At 37.4% G+C, this 15801-nt stretch overlaps 1 protein-coding gene across 1 annotated transcript in view; it reads right to left on the bottom strand.

Moving 5' to 3' along the window:
* The window catches only part of ITPR2 (inositol 1,4,5-trisphosphate receptor type 2), a 485801-nt gene that overhangs the window by 212677 nt on the left and 257323 nt on the right, over positions 1–15801 (bottom strand). Inside the window, exons 35-37 of the mRNA XM_080811707.1 lie at positions 11796–11986; positions 6375–6517; positions 1079–1187 (exon numbers count right to left, since the gene is read on the bottom strand). Of these exons, the coding sequence (XP_080667833.1) occupies positions 1079–1187; positions 6375–6517; positions 11796–11986 (443 nt within the window). The remainder of the gene's footprint in view (positions 1–1078; positions 1188–6374; positions 6518–11795; positions 11987–15801) is intronic.

Genomic DNA, 15801 nt, shown 5'->3' with positions numbered 1-15801 from the left:
TTCTTGAGTCCTATGTCATAGAAGCATTTGCCAAAACTGCACTGACCACCTTTATTTCTGTAATTTGTTTCCCAAAAATAGCTTAAATGATGAAGAGAACTAATGCAAAGCAAAAGTCATTTTGATTATAAAGCAAGCATCTGATTCAAATGGAGTATTTTGAAGTTATGCCCCTTTCTATTAATATCCAAGATCCCTTTGCATTTCTTTTCCACAAGAATAAAGTTAAAAAAAAAAACAACCTACCATTATGATCTTTTTGGAATTAGATAGCATATGCATAAATTAATAAATAAAATTCTTCTAATTTTAAACATATCAGATGATTAGTACTTACAGAATCAGATAAAAAGTTATTAAGGAACATGGTACAAATTTTATTTGATACCTAACATATAAGTATAGGTAGCTAGCTAAAAAACAACAAAAAAACCCCCCACCTCACTAGATTTCTATTTTATATTTAAGTGTATCACCTTGGGTATTAGACATGCTGCCAGCTATCTCTTAATGAGCACCTGAGCTGTCATTTTTAATAACAGCATGACAATTATTATCTATAAGTTATATTCCCTGAAAATCATTTGTGCAATACTTAAATTAATATAGGTAAGAATAGAAACTTACTATTCTGCCTACAAAAAATAGTAATATTTTATAATATGTGGCATTATATTATAGAAAATGAAAGGGACATATATTTACAATAAAAGATCAACATATGCACAAACGCATAGACCATTTTAATATGTAGCACAACTTTATACAGAATTTTAATAATGAATCTCGGTTATTCATTGTAAAAAAAAAAGTCATTTGATCTGTATGAGAAAAATACACACATTCAAGAAAGAATATAATAAAACAAATGAGCCAAATATGTGGGCCATTCTGATCTCAGTTTTTTCTCAATTCAAAGCAGATGAGTACCATACAAACAAATTATCTAATTCATCTAAGTACACATGCCATCAGTATGTAATATAAGCAATCATCTCATAGCCCATGTAATCCATCGGTTATGGTATACTAGAAATTCTACTTTATTTTCAAATACTAAAAAATTTAAAAAATATACCTCTTCCACAAAGCTGTCTTTCTTCTCTAGCATTTCTCGTAAAGTCTGAAGAATTTTAATGCACAGCTTTTCTTCTTTCTCCATTAGTTTCTTTGTATGATTAATCAACCTTAAAGCAGAATATTACATCTTAAGTACAACAGTGCTTTCTCTTCAGGCTGTATACTAACATCATGAACTAGAGGGGAAAAAGTCATGCTATTATTTGAGAATATGAAGTAAACACGATACCTATTTTCGAAACTTAAAATCACACTTTAGTTCACAGACTTTGTATTATAAAGCACCCTTTGCTCAACAGGCAGTATATCTCAGTGCTTTTAAAATTATTCAAGTAGCAGACTTTTAATGGGACATAATACTCTAAAAGACAATGAGACACTGATTATCTTTAATCCCATCATATCAACTAAAACAACTTTACTAGTAGAGAAATACGAATATTTGCAGCATATTACCTTTTGTTATATTATGTTATACTATATTATTTTCTAGAGACTATAATACCTTAATTATATGGGCTCAGTAGCAGTCTAAAACACTGCAACCTTATCATAAGGGGTTGCTTTCCAGTTTTTGTTAATAATAATAATGTTGTATTTTTCCCCACTAGGGCTTAGAGAAATAGGCAGTTTGTGATTAGAAGAAAAAAACCACAACAACAAAGTAACATCAAGACAGTCTATCCATGTACTATCCATGTACTATTACTATAATATGGGCAGAAATTCTAATTTTATAGTGGTAACCTTTGCACTGGTGTTCTGTCAGGAGAAAAGTTTGAGGACTATAATTATATACCATCCTCAAGAACTCAAAATCAAGTAAAATGTTTATAACCAGAATGCGTAGCTTATCATATGTAACTCTGAAAAAGCTGGTTCTCACAATGACCCTGTGAGATACATCTTCCTAGAAAAACAGAAGGATGTCAAACGTAATGGAATGGTCCCATTTCAGTGACGTGATAGGAGTACCATGGGGAACCCCGAGGAAAAGTGAGCTTTCACTAGATAATGACTAGTCACTGTTTATCAGGGGTCAAGATGAAGTACTAGGACTTCCCATGGACTCTCTCCATTCATCCTCACAACAAGCCAGCGCCACAGGTTCTATTATTAGGCTCATGAGAAAACAGAGGTCCCTAGAGATAAAGCAACTTGCCTGTAGTAACACAGTCATTAAGTGGTGGGATCTGGAAACAGACCCAAGTCCACTGACCACAAAGCCAAGCTTGTGAAGCACCACCCTGTGGTGACATGACCCATTTATTAATCTCCTGAGTCTCAGAATTACTGTGAAGAGAGTCCCCATTCAGCCATATCTTATGTGATATGATAAGTGTTACAACACAGGTAATGGCAAATGCCGTAAACCAGATAAAGAAACTACTACATTCTTGAGGGAAGTTTCCTAGGGCTGATAAAAGGTTCCAGCAAAGAGAGAACTGTTAATGATGAAGATTTCACCTAGCAGGAAAAGGTGGAGAGAGAAGGTGTCCTTTCAAAGGGAATGATGTGAACAGTGGGCAGAGGCAGAAAGCTCATCTTCCTGTCCAGAAAATAATAAGTACTCCAACTCCAGCTGACACATGAACACATGAAACAAGAGAGGATAAGAGGAGCAATATGAAAAGAAGGAACAGGAAATATTATGCTAAAGAGTCTGCAATTTACTCCATAGAAAATAGGAGACCTCTGTTTTAAGGGACCTGAATGACCCTGTCTACATGTGCAAGATGATGTGGAAAAGTAAGAACAAGGCAAGGGATGAACAGGGCATGTGATGGGGTAATTGTACAAGAAGCAATATAGAAATAAAATATCCAGGACTTGGTAAGTAATGACAAATTGGAAGTGGAAAAAGAGGAGGAAAGAGACACCTGACATTTATGGACAGGGTGAGCAGATGGACAGTGATAGTTTTAAATGATACCGTGCCATGCTGAAGGAGGGGCACACGGTCAAAGAACAGTGATTTCCTTTCAGACATGGGATCAGGTCCAGCAGGCAGAATAACTCTAGAGTCGCCCTTGCCAGGAAAACACCTGCCTCCCTGACACTTTTGCTATTTCATCCTTTCTTTGGTGGGATCGTCCTCGAATTCATGGACATAGTTTTGGTGGGCATCATAAATTTCATTTGATTTTTTTTTTCCTCTCAGGCTGTTTTAATTTTCTTTAACTTTTCTTTAGATAAATACTTCATTCACCAACCATTTGAAAATATCAAGCATAAGGGTGAATATCATTTGCTAGGGATTTATACAAGGTATTCATCTGTTATATAATGTCTGGTTAAGTAAAATCTGTGACCTTCTAACATTGCTTTCCATGATCAAAGGAAAAAATAAGTTTCACGAAACAATGTACCATATAAATACATGTGTGTCATGTATTAAATTAACATAAAAGTTACTTTTACTATATGAGATGCACTCTGATATTTTATATTTTTAATTCATTTTTAATGGTTGTTTCTGCTCCCTAAATTAATTTTTAAATCCATAAATGAGTCGCATCCCACAGTCTGATAAACTCTGAGGTTATCCTTCATAAAGGACGAGTAAGTGTTAATTTGAATAGATTGTAACCAGATGCCTTAAATGTTAACACCCACATTGACTTACACGCTCTTTATTCTCTTCTCTCTCAATTTTTTTAAAGATCTTATTTATTTATTTGACAGAGAGAAAGAGAGAGACAGCGAAAGAGGGAACACAAACTGGGGGAGTGGGGGAGGGAGAAGCAGGCTCCCCACGGAGCAGGGAGCCCGATGTGGGGCTCGATCCCTGAACCCTGGGTCATGACCTGAGCCGAAGGCAGACGCTTAAAAACAGAGCCACCCAGGCGCCCCTCTTCTCTCTCAATTTATTTGACAAAGTAGATATGGGAATTGGGGATCTTTCCTGGGATCTACCCTCCACATTCTCCAGCAGACCCATCTGAGTCGACAAGTTCCAAGAATTAAATTCATCTGAGGAAGTCAGAGGCCCCACAAAGGCCTTGGACCTACGCTCTCTTCTCTAGCTGAGCTTTACCAGAGAGCTCTGCACAGTAATCCAGGGCCCCTTGCATAGCTATTAATAAAGCTGGATTCTAATTTTATTAGATATCCCTGCAAATAAAATCCTTGGATCTTCACAGAGTTAGGGAAGGAGCAGGATAAGCGCTAGAGCAGAAAGCAGACATTCCTGAGCCGCTGGCCATACTACAATCATAATAGCACAAAAATCTCTTCTCTAACCACTAAAGTATGCGACATCTTTTCTTCCATCCAAGTGTCCTATCTGCAATACGTTCCCACTATTATATTGCTCTGTTTCTCTCCTTTTAGGTGCCTGGTGTTGCAACAGATTTGCTTTTAGCACATGTTCAGCACAGGCCAATATTTTCTTGGCATTTTGAGTTACTTCATGTCATCTTTTCATAGATAGACATCTTTAAGTTCTCGACTGGTGCCGTCAACATAACTTTTTCTGCAATAATTGAGACGTTCTCTGTGTTATCAAATTTGTTGGCTGCTAGCCACCTATGGCTATTAAGCCCTTAAAATGTGGCAAATGTGATGAGAACTGAATATTTTCTTTGTATTTTTATTAATTTAAATTTTAATTTAAATAGTTATGTGTAGCTAGTAACTACCATATTGACAGCCTCATTCTTGACACTGAGGCAGCAAACTTTTTTTCCTACAGAGCCAAAGAACAGACACTTTAGGTTTTGTGGGCCACACAATCTCTGTGGCAACTAGGTGACAATCCTATAATAGCCACAGAGAACAAGTGAATGAACATGTGTAGCTCTGTTTCAATAAAACCTTATTTGCAAAAATGATCAATATGACCAATTTACCCTGATGGGGTAAATTTGCCAGCCCCTGTCCTAGACTATCAGTTTTCTGGGATATATCTATAGTATCATTTTAATTTCCTGGGCTTATAATTCTCATTTACTATCTGCTTTTTAATTCATATTCTATTAGTTGATATATATCCATAGGAGGTAAAGGGTATTTTTCAAAGGCTTTACTTTCATAATGAGTTACTAGTGAATAAGTCTAATTAATTTTTTTTTTCTAATGGCTTCCATGGTCATCAGTTTTACAGATACAATGGACCTCTTCACTTAAAAATTCTTATTATAAGACTGGCAAGTATCCAGATGAACACAGTCTTCCTAGTCCCCATAAGACATAGGGGGTCTAGAGCTAAGAATCCACAATTCTGGCCATAGTACAGAAACATTGCCTATTCTTCAAAATGATTCCTGCAGTCAGTTCTTCTCATCCTGTATCTTGTTTTCTCCCCACAAATCCCAGCTTTAACTGGTAAAAGGAAAGAACACACTTCTTGTGTCTTCCAGTCATTCCATTTTTGCCTCAAGTGCATCACAGTCAATGGAGGGGGTTTCAGCAATATCCTCAACCACATAGGAATTAGGTGTGATAGATATGGTCAAGGGGTTGGCAACCTCCTCCGACTCCCCATCCAAGAAAACCAGGTACCTCTGACTGGCCGTCTTGAATAAGTCACTCAATGAGTGCCCTCAACATTAAGACATATCTTTTTTTTGAGGAGCTGGTTACACTTTGTCTCACAACCTGCAGCTCTTCCTTGAGAATTGCTCATTTACCACTAAAATGGAAATAAATGGAAATATTCTAGGATAAACACATCCATTGTACTAGATCTGACAATAACATAAAAATGCTGAGAGAAATGAGTAGGTGAGAGGCCAAATGAGAGGCCCCGGATGAGCATGGCAGAGGGAGACGTCATGGCTCTTCACCTAAAGCACACCTCAGCCCTTCCCACTGCTAAAATGAGGCTGAGCCCTCAGTCTCTCAGTGTTTGTGCAGACAGATACAAGAGGTAAGCACAGAAAGGACAATAACACACACAGCAAGACCTTAATAAATGCTAGTTTCCCCTTCCTTCCTTTATATTAATGAAAATAAGTGACTTTAAACAGGAACATTTTTGAAGGCCATACCACACAGTGTCTGTGGGATTAGAGAGGACAGAGAGGACTTAGAACCAAAATATTATTTCATTTGATATTTTGTGCCCAATAATGACATTTTATTTTCAGTAAACTTTAGTTTACTTGACTTTCACCAAAATAAAATTTATATTGAACCAAATTAATAATTCTGAAAATAAATATTAACACGGATTTTAGATTTTTCACATAGTCTGTGGACCGTCATGTAGCAGCAGAGTAAAAAAGCAGAACTGTGTTAGAGACCATCTTGGCTTAATAACACTAGCAGAATCTCAGATTGAACCCACTTACTTGGACATGAAGGCACCACATCTTATTCTTGCATCACTCCCCTCGGGGAACAGTAGTTCCGGACTGTACAACACATCAACCAACACGGAGAATTCAGCTTGCATCATCGGGCTGAACTGTTGCTCCAACGAGGCCACTACATCCTAAGGAATAAAGCACAAGAGAACACACATGAAGACCTAGCTCAGATTTCATCATGTGAAGATATGACAAGCCTGAGATACTAACCAGAAACATGATGTGGGAATTTCAGAGATGTGCCCTACCTTCCCATGGCATCAAATGTCTGGACTTTAAGGAGAGTCTAGTTGTCTGTATGAATACTGCTTGGGTCACCTTTTTCACTTACAAGGTAAGAGACAGGTGGGTAGGTATATGATTTTCAAGGATATATATACAAGGTGAAAAATTAGTAAAGCCACTGTTACCAGTATCTAGAATTTTAATGGACACAGGACAGGTATTCAGCAAATTAGAATAAACTGGGGTATGCTTGAGGAACAGCTTAAATAAAGAGTCCATATGTATTTCTGGTCATCTGAAACTAACCTTATCTTCGCATGGGGGCAACTCCTTGACATATCCTTTGAAGCAGGATCAGCACTTCACAACAGTTTGATGACATTTAATACTATTTCAAATTACATCTTTTTGATAGATATTATTGGTCCTCTACCCAACAGCCTTACTTCATCCTTTTCCTTGCTAATAGGACCGCTACGTTGTTTCTCAATTAGGTAGCAACATTGCCAGGGAAATGAGCCCCTTCAGCTTAGGATCACAGTGGATTAGTTTACGTCAGTCACGGTCATTCCAGTTCCTCTGACAGTACTTAGTCTACACATGATGATGTGACACTGTCCTTGCTAATAGGACATTGGGTGAAATCAGTTGAGCCGGCCAGTGATGTGTGTTAAGGGAGGCAGGGACGACTCTTGAAACTACCTATGGATCTCAAGATAGCTTAAGAATGTGAACCCAAAATGTGAGACAGCCCCGAAATGACTCTTGAAGACCAACCTTAACAGAAAGCCAACAGACCAACAGTGTTAGGGCTCCACTCTCTTGAACTACTAAATAACCAGCGTAAGAAGAGCCCTACCTCCAGAGTCCTTGCTATGTGAAATGGCATATTTTTTATTGTTTAAGCCAGTTTTCATTAAAATCGTGTCAATTTCAGCTGAAAGCATTCTCACTGACATGTTTGTAAAATGGGCTGTGGGCAATGACAGTTTACTAAACATTCTTTAATGACTAAAGCATCCCCCTTGGGTTTTTAAAATAACTATGTTAAAAGGCCAAAAAAAATTCTCACATAGAGCAATATTTTATTCACTCATACTTACAACATATTTTGTTCAGCAGAAAACTGATTGCCAGTTGCTATTGTTACTTTCAGCTACGGCAACACAGTTGGGGTACCGCCTCTCTTGATTTCTTATGGCTAGATTTCAGTAGTGAACTCTCATTTAACTCTTCCTTCCCTTTTTAGCAAAAGTGATTATTTCTACTTCAACTATTCTAATAAGCTTTCTGAGAAAATTCTGATGACCGTTAAAAGAAACTACCAGGAAGGCAATAACACAAATGGGAAACCAGATATTCTATAATGTGGGAAGAGAATATGCTTAACAAATTTATGACCAAATTTAATAAAATGTCACTAAAATGTGCCTATTTTTCAGATTACCTCTCTTCATTTCATTACTAAACAAATTATGGGCAGGCTCCTATGATGTGAATTCTGTCTTTAGCTTTTATTTTGATTATGGGGCAATTATGTAACTCTCTCACTCATTACTTCCCCATGTGAAAAGTCAGGATAATGATACAATCACATGGGTTTGCTGCGAGGATTAAAGGTAAGTACACAGAACAGCATCTAACACATACCTGCCACTTATTATTCTTTAATAAATGTTTGTAATCCTCACTGTTGAGTACTAGTTACTTGCAGTCATGACCCTTCTTAACAAATCCAGTGGTTATTTTGTTGTCCTTGTCTTACCCAATCACTGCTAAGCATTTGACACAATTGCTTCTACTCTGTCAAACCAGTTCTGCTCGTGGCTTCTGGGACATCACACTTTCTCTATTTTCCACCTATATCCCGACCTTCCTTCACCAACTCCCAGTAGCTCCTGGTCCTTTCTTGTGAGAAATCTCATCCAAGCCCATGGTTTTAATATCATATATATGCTGGAACATTCCAAATTTGTTGGACATCTTTCCAAACCACTCCGGATTCATATATCCAGCTGCCTATTTGACATATCCACATGGATATCGAAAGAGACATCTCAAACTTAAAATCCCATAGAATTCCTAATTACAGTTCTCCCATTCTTCCCTATCTTAGCAAATGACTCAATCATATCATATCCTCTCTTCTTCTTTCCAACACCCCACAACTCATCCACCCATCTACCAAGTCCTGTTGGCTCTACAACCAAATACATCTAAAATTCATCTCCTTCTTTTCAGTACAATCAGTACCCCCGTTAGCCAAGCTGCCATCATTTTTTGCCTCAATTAATACAAGAAAGTCACTGCTTCTATGTCTGGACTCTATAATCTACTCATCATGCAAAGTCCAGTGATCTTCTAAAAAGTAAAGTCATGCTTATTGTCTACTGAAGATCTCCGATGAGTTGCCATCTCACTTAGAATAAAATCCAAATGCCTTACCATGCAAGTCTCTACTTGATTTGGCTCCTAATATCATAATCTTCTCCTTTGTTCACTCTACTCCTAGCCCAATGCGATTTTCTTGGCTCCTCAAACCCACCAACTTCATTCCTGCCTACGAACATTTGCATTTACAATTCCCTCGCAGTCAAAATCTCTGTCCTCAAATCTTTGAATAGATTATTCCCCTACTTTGTTCAGGTCTCAAATCAAATGTCACCTCAACAAAGGAGAGTTCCTTACTATAAGATCATTCTCCCAGTATGTCTTCACTATGTCGTTACCATGCCTTACTTTATTCATAGCTGAGTTTTATTTTAAGATTTTATTTATTTATTTGACAGAGAGAGACACAGCAAGAGAGGGAATACAAGCAGGGGGAGTGGGAGAGAGAGAAGCAGGCTTCCCACTAAGCAGGGAGCGGATGCATGGCTTGATCCCAGGACTCTGGGATCACGACCCGAGCAGAAGGCAGACACTTACTGACTAGGCCCCCCAGGTGCCCTATTCATAACAGTTTTAATTACCCAACATTATGACATTCATCTAAGAGGTGAGAATGCATGTTCCATGAGAGCACAGGGCTCATGGCTCTATCTTTAGCACACAGTAGTTGGTATTGAATTTTTACTAAATATGTATTTATTTAATGAGTGTACCAACCCATGCCCTCTCTATGCTGGCTAATACTTCTATCCATCTCTCATCTGAAATGTTCTACTCTTTTCACTCTCATAAACCTGACTCCTCTTCTTCCTGACCCTGCCTTTGTCTTTCATATTTAGCCATTCTGCCACACCTGGCCTCTTATAAGATTCTCCTTGTTTTTCCTATCACTATATTCTCCCTTTTAGCAACACCATCCACTGTCCTTGCTCCAACTAATATCTCCAAATATAGACTTAACTTCCAATACAGGTAATAGCCTGTTAATGTGATTCAGCATATTAGCAATGGCCACAGCCAACCTCCTTCTACTGTATTCTCTCCTTCACCTCTATAATAAAAAGTCTTACTAATAACACCTAGTTTCCAATCATCAGTGCCCCTTAAACACCTCTCTCCCCCTCTCTCCACCAAAGGCAGTTCTGCTGACCCTGCCTTCATTATTGGACACAATCCCTGTTTCTTCAATTAATTCACACTGTCACCTGGCTGAGATAGTTAGTGATGCTTTCTTTCTTTCTTTCTTTCTTTCTTTCTTTCTTTTCTTTCCTTCCTTCCTTCCTTCTTCTTCTTCCTCTTCTTCTTTTAACCTCCCCCTTCCCCTCCTCCTCCTCCCCCCTCTTTTTTGGAGAGAAAAGATAGGGAGGGGCAGAGGGAGGGAGAGAGAATCTTAAGCAGGCTCCATGCCCAGTATGGGGCTCGATCTCACAACCCTGAGATCATGACCTGAGTGGAAATCTGGCGTCAGACGCTTAACTGACTGAATCACCGAGGCACCCCAGATATTCAGTGATTCTTAACTAGTCTGTCCTCTTCTAGTCTCTTCCTGATAACTCTTTTCTACAAACCAATAACTGTTTTCATTTTATTTTATTTTATTTCTTTTCAGTGCTCCAGAATTCATTGTTTATGCACTTATGCACCACACCCAGTGCTCCATGCAATATGTGCCCTCCATAATACCCACCACCAGGCTCACCCAACCTCCCACCCCACTCCCCTCCAATATCTGTTTAATAACTTATAATGACATTTTCACCCAAACTTTCAATGAGTTATAGCCTTTGAGTTCTTCATACTGAGTCTAACTTGTCTTTTTAATCCATATAGCACTCAGCTATTAAAATTCTGAACCTCCAATTATCCTACATGTGACCTCTCACAATATTTATTCCAGTTCATGTCTTGACTATTCTCCAAGCCAAACAATTTCCTCAAACCATATCCCAATTCACTCCATGAAATCACCTGCAATAATGTGGGTGGGAAGATTTCTGGTATGGTTTGAATTGTGTCTCCCTAACAAAACTCATAAGTTGAAGTACTTTAGAATGTGACTATAATTGTAGATAGGACCTATAAAGAGATAATTAAGGTAAAATGAATTCATATGGGCAGCTCTCATCCAATATGACTGGTGTCCTTACAAGAAGAGGCAATAAGGATACAAACACATATGTACACAGAGGAAGGACCATATAAGGACACAGTGACAAGGCAGCCACCTGCAAGCCAAGGAGAGGGATCTTGGGCTTCTATCTCCAGAACTGTGATAAAATAAATTTCTGTTGGTTAAATTGCCCAGCCTGTGGTATTTTGTGATAGCAGCCTAAGCAATCGAATACAATGTCTCTCTTTACTTGATGTCCCAGAATCTAGGCCAATCACAGGACTGGAATACTATGCAAATAATGGTGCTTCCACTATTTTCACCCAAGGAGTCTAAAAGAATGCTAACAGATAAGCTACAGCAAGGTTATGAATATTTAATTCATTACATGAGAACTTATGGTAACTTAGTTTTCCAAGTTTTATTATTGAGTTTTATTTTGATGTTAATACCCATTACTATACTATCAAACACATTAAATAATACATACTCACTAAAAATAACAACTTTTACCTGGAAGCCATGCTTTTAAAAAAGCAATATTGATAGGGAATTGTAAAGTAAAGCCTGGTCCCCAACTAGAACTTGGTATTTTTAACCATATTCTACTTGTGTTACTATATATGTTAAAAATTATAATTTAGAAAATGGTAAGCTACTGCATGTTCTTAATGTACCTGTAACTTTTCAATAATATTTCTATAATCCCAAGAAGGCCCTCCAAGAGCTTCCTTAAAGCGTGGTCCAGAGCGAGCAGATAGTCTCCAACCCATGGCAGCTCTCTGCACCATGTTGGAATGGCTCTTCAGGAAAAGGGTATTGACTTGGCTGTCCAAATCCACCGGAATAGCAATCCCACGATTCTTTGCTGAAAAAGAGAGAATTAAAATATTTTTTCTCTTAATTTGACTACAGGTTCTTACACATTAATGAAATAATCTTATAAACAGAACAAATAAAGAAAAAGACATAGCTTCTGTGATGTAATAAACAGTATGTGACTATTCTTAATAATACTGTATTATCTATTTTTAATTTGCTGAGATAGTAAATATTAAAAGTTCTCACCACAAGAAAAAAAAATTGTAACTATGTGAGGTGATGGATGTTAACTAAATTTATTGTGATAATCATTTTGTTATATATGCAAATATCAAGTCATTATGTTATACCCTTAAATTAATATAATGTTATGTATCAATTATATCTCAATAAAACAAAAAAAATCAAATCTTTAAACTCTGCCATCAAATTATTTTCTATAACTACAAAAGCTTTTAACCTGAAAGTTTCTCAATTCTTAAGACCAATTATTAAAGTGAGCTCATTAAACATTCAAGACCTTATTTGATTTCTTGATGATTAATGTCTGAAATGCACTTCATACAGCATCAATATAGAAAACAGTATAAAATGACCATGCAAATTTGTGCTTTCCCAGCTGCCATGGAAAATAAGAAAGCAGACAGAAAACACATGATAAAATCCTCCAGTCTGTTCATTAGTATAATTGATGCGTATGTGTGTATGCATACACATGTGCACACACAAAATTTCACGTAGTAAAACAGCTGAAAGAAGAAATAAAAACTTTGATAGTATAAAAAATCTGCATTTGAAAGGAGCACATTTTGCATGTCCTTCTTTCTAAAATTCACTAAAATGTATATTTTATCAGACTTATATCACAGCACTGAAAAAAATGAGAATGCTTGCCATAAGGAAAACAGAAATGTTGAGGCATTTTTGCAAGCAGAATGAAGACAGGATTAGTCCCTCAGAGAAGGAGGACATGTACCGCTCTACAAGCGATAAGAGAACAGGTCTTCCTCAGAACAGAGTCAACCAACACCAAGAGTGGTAACCGGGGATAAGGGAATTGTCTGGGCAACACATTAAAGAATAGCATGTGCATCGCTGGAAGTTAAGGTCCTCCCCGCTCCGACTAGCATAAATAGTGCAGTTAGCAACAGCAGTATTTAACCAGAGGATAAAATTAGGGAACTACAGAAAGGTCCTCTCATGAAAGTGAAATACCTGCCTGTAGAGAATGCCAAAAGAAGATGTCAGGACTTGACAGAGAAGCAGAATAGAGCTTGAAGTAACTCCAGAGATCTTCATCAAATAAGTAGAATAGGGGACGGAGAAGAGGCAGCACAAAGAAAAAATATGCAAGACTCTAAGCCCTGAGCAAAGCTCTCCTATTTCAACATTATCAGTATTCTCAGCTGGTCTTCTGCTTCACACACACACACACACACACACACACACGGAATACCCGTGTATCATTTATTCAGCCCCTCACCCAGAAGTCTGGGTCAGACCTGGCATTTATACAAGCATGCTAGTAGAGAAACAGACCCTTAAAACTGGAGTGGGTCCAATGCAGTCATTACAGACCTTTATAACTGTGAGCACACGACCAAGAATCATAGCGCAAACTAAGAATGTTAAGAATAACTGGCCTCAGTGAAATCAGAAATGATTCAGGGAAGAACCAAAAATATTTAAATAATTCTGATTTTTGTCCTCAGAAAATGTGGGTAGATACTACTCCCCCCCAAATTAGCAACTCAGAAAAAGGAAGAAATTTTGGAAATTAAAATATAATTGCACAAATAAACACTTCAAAATGGCTGAAAAAGATAAGAATAAAGACCAAGTTGATGATCTAGGAAAGTCAAAGTACCTTCCAGAACATAAAGTATAAAAGATCAAAAAGGGGAGTAAAAAAGAGAGAATATGAAATGGAAAGAGTCATCCAGGAAGTCAAATATCTAAAACCTATAAGTTACAGAAAGAAATATCAGAGACAATGAAGAGAAGAAATTATTAAAAAAATAATAAATGACAATTTACTTGATCTGAAGAAAGATGTATGTCCTTAAACTGAAAAGATCCACTGTGTGTGAAACAGGATTAAATAAGCATATTGACCATATTCTGGTAAAAACTGACAATGTTATCATGGGTTGAGTCGTGCCACCCAAAAATATACGTTCGAGTCCAAATCATAGATACCTGTGAATTTGACCTTATTTGGAAATAGGGTCTTTGCAAATGTATTCAAGTTACGATGAAGTCATCTTAACTTGACCTCACTGGGTAAGGGTGGGCCCTTATCCAATACAAGCGCTGTCTCTATAAGAATGGGGTAAGGGAAACAGAGACACACAGGAAAGGGACACAGAGGGAAGAACACCATGTGAGGATCAAGGCAGAAGGATTTACGCAATTTCAAGTCAAGGAATATCAGAGGCTGCCAGCAAACACCGAAGTGAAGAGGAAGGCATGGGGTCTCAGAGTATGGTGTCCTGACAGCTTGATTTCAGGCTCCAAAATTGTGAAATAGTAAACTTCTATTTTTGTAAGCCACCTCGTTTGGGAAATTTGTTATGGTTGCCCCACAAAACTAATAGAAATGCCAATAGCCAAGAAAAAAAAAAGAGGATTCCTACAGAAAAGAGACAGGCACCAAACTTCTCACCATCAATATTGTATGCTAGAATCAGTAGACTAATATGTTGAAGAGTTAATGGATAACAAATTTTGAAACGAGGAGTTTATACCCATCTAAACTGAAAATCAGAAGTGATACCCGGATAAAAACATTTCAGAACATGTAAGTCTCAGAATTTTTTTCTCTAAACCCATGATAAAAATCACAAAAAAGAGAGAAAGGAATCCAAGAAAATGTCAACATGAATATGAGAAATTTTGGAAAATGAGTATGAGCCTGAAGAAGAGAATAAAACAAGACACACGTGAAGGAACATCCATTAGATGTTCATGGTTAGGAAATTTCCATTTGGAAAAGTCTCAATACCATTACACTCCATATTTGTCTCTAATGCTTATAGAGTGAAAAATATTTACTTATCATAATATGGTAAGGTCTGACCACTTATTTTTAAATTTTATCATCCTCTAAAAGACTTCATTTTATTTCCAAATAGAATACAAATTTCAGAAATCATAACAACATAAAGTTAATAATCTACTAAGCAATAATCACAACATAGGGCAGGAGAGAAGAGGTCAAAATGAAGGCAATATATTATGTTCCTTATTTTTCAGTGTGGAAATATAGGTATTATTTACAGCTGTTAAGTCAAAAGACAGAGATGTAAGGATATTATTTAAAGTTATCATGATAGTCTCTGTCAAACTTTTTTTTTTAAAGATTTTTTTTTTATGTATTTGAGAGGAGAGAGAGAGAGAGAGAGCATGAGTAGGGGGAGAGGCAGAGGCAGAGGGAGAAGCAGGCTCCCCACTGAGCAGGGAACCCAGCACAGGGCTCAATCCCAGGACCCAGGGATCCTGACCTGAGCTGAAGGCAGATTATTAACCAACTGAGCCACCCAGGCACTCCCGGAAGATGTTTTTAATGAATGAAATGAGAAAAGACAGAAGAGAGAAAGAAAGGGGAGAATCCGGCTTGCTTCATATAATGAAAGGAAAGCAACACAGTCGGTCTTACTACTTCCACTGGTGAAAATTCTCTTAAGTAAAAGGATACTTTAAAACTTCTTTGAAGATATGATCCATATAAACAATGGAGTATTATGCCTCCATCAGAAAGGACGAATACCCAATTTTTGTATCAACATGGACAGGACTGGAGGAGATTATGCTGAGTGAAATAAGTCAAGCAGAGAGAGTCAATTATCAGTGGTTTCACTT

Source organism: Martes martes (assembly GCF_963455335.1).
Source record: "Martes martes genome assembly, chromosome: 8".
Taxonomy (NCBI): domain Eukaryota; kingdom Metazoa; phylum Chordata; class Mammalia; order Carnivora; family Mustelidae; genus Martes; species Martes martes.
The sequence above is the reverse complement of the archived record's forward strand: the minus strand, read 5'-3'. Positions and strand labels throughout refer to the sequence as shown.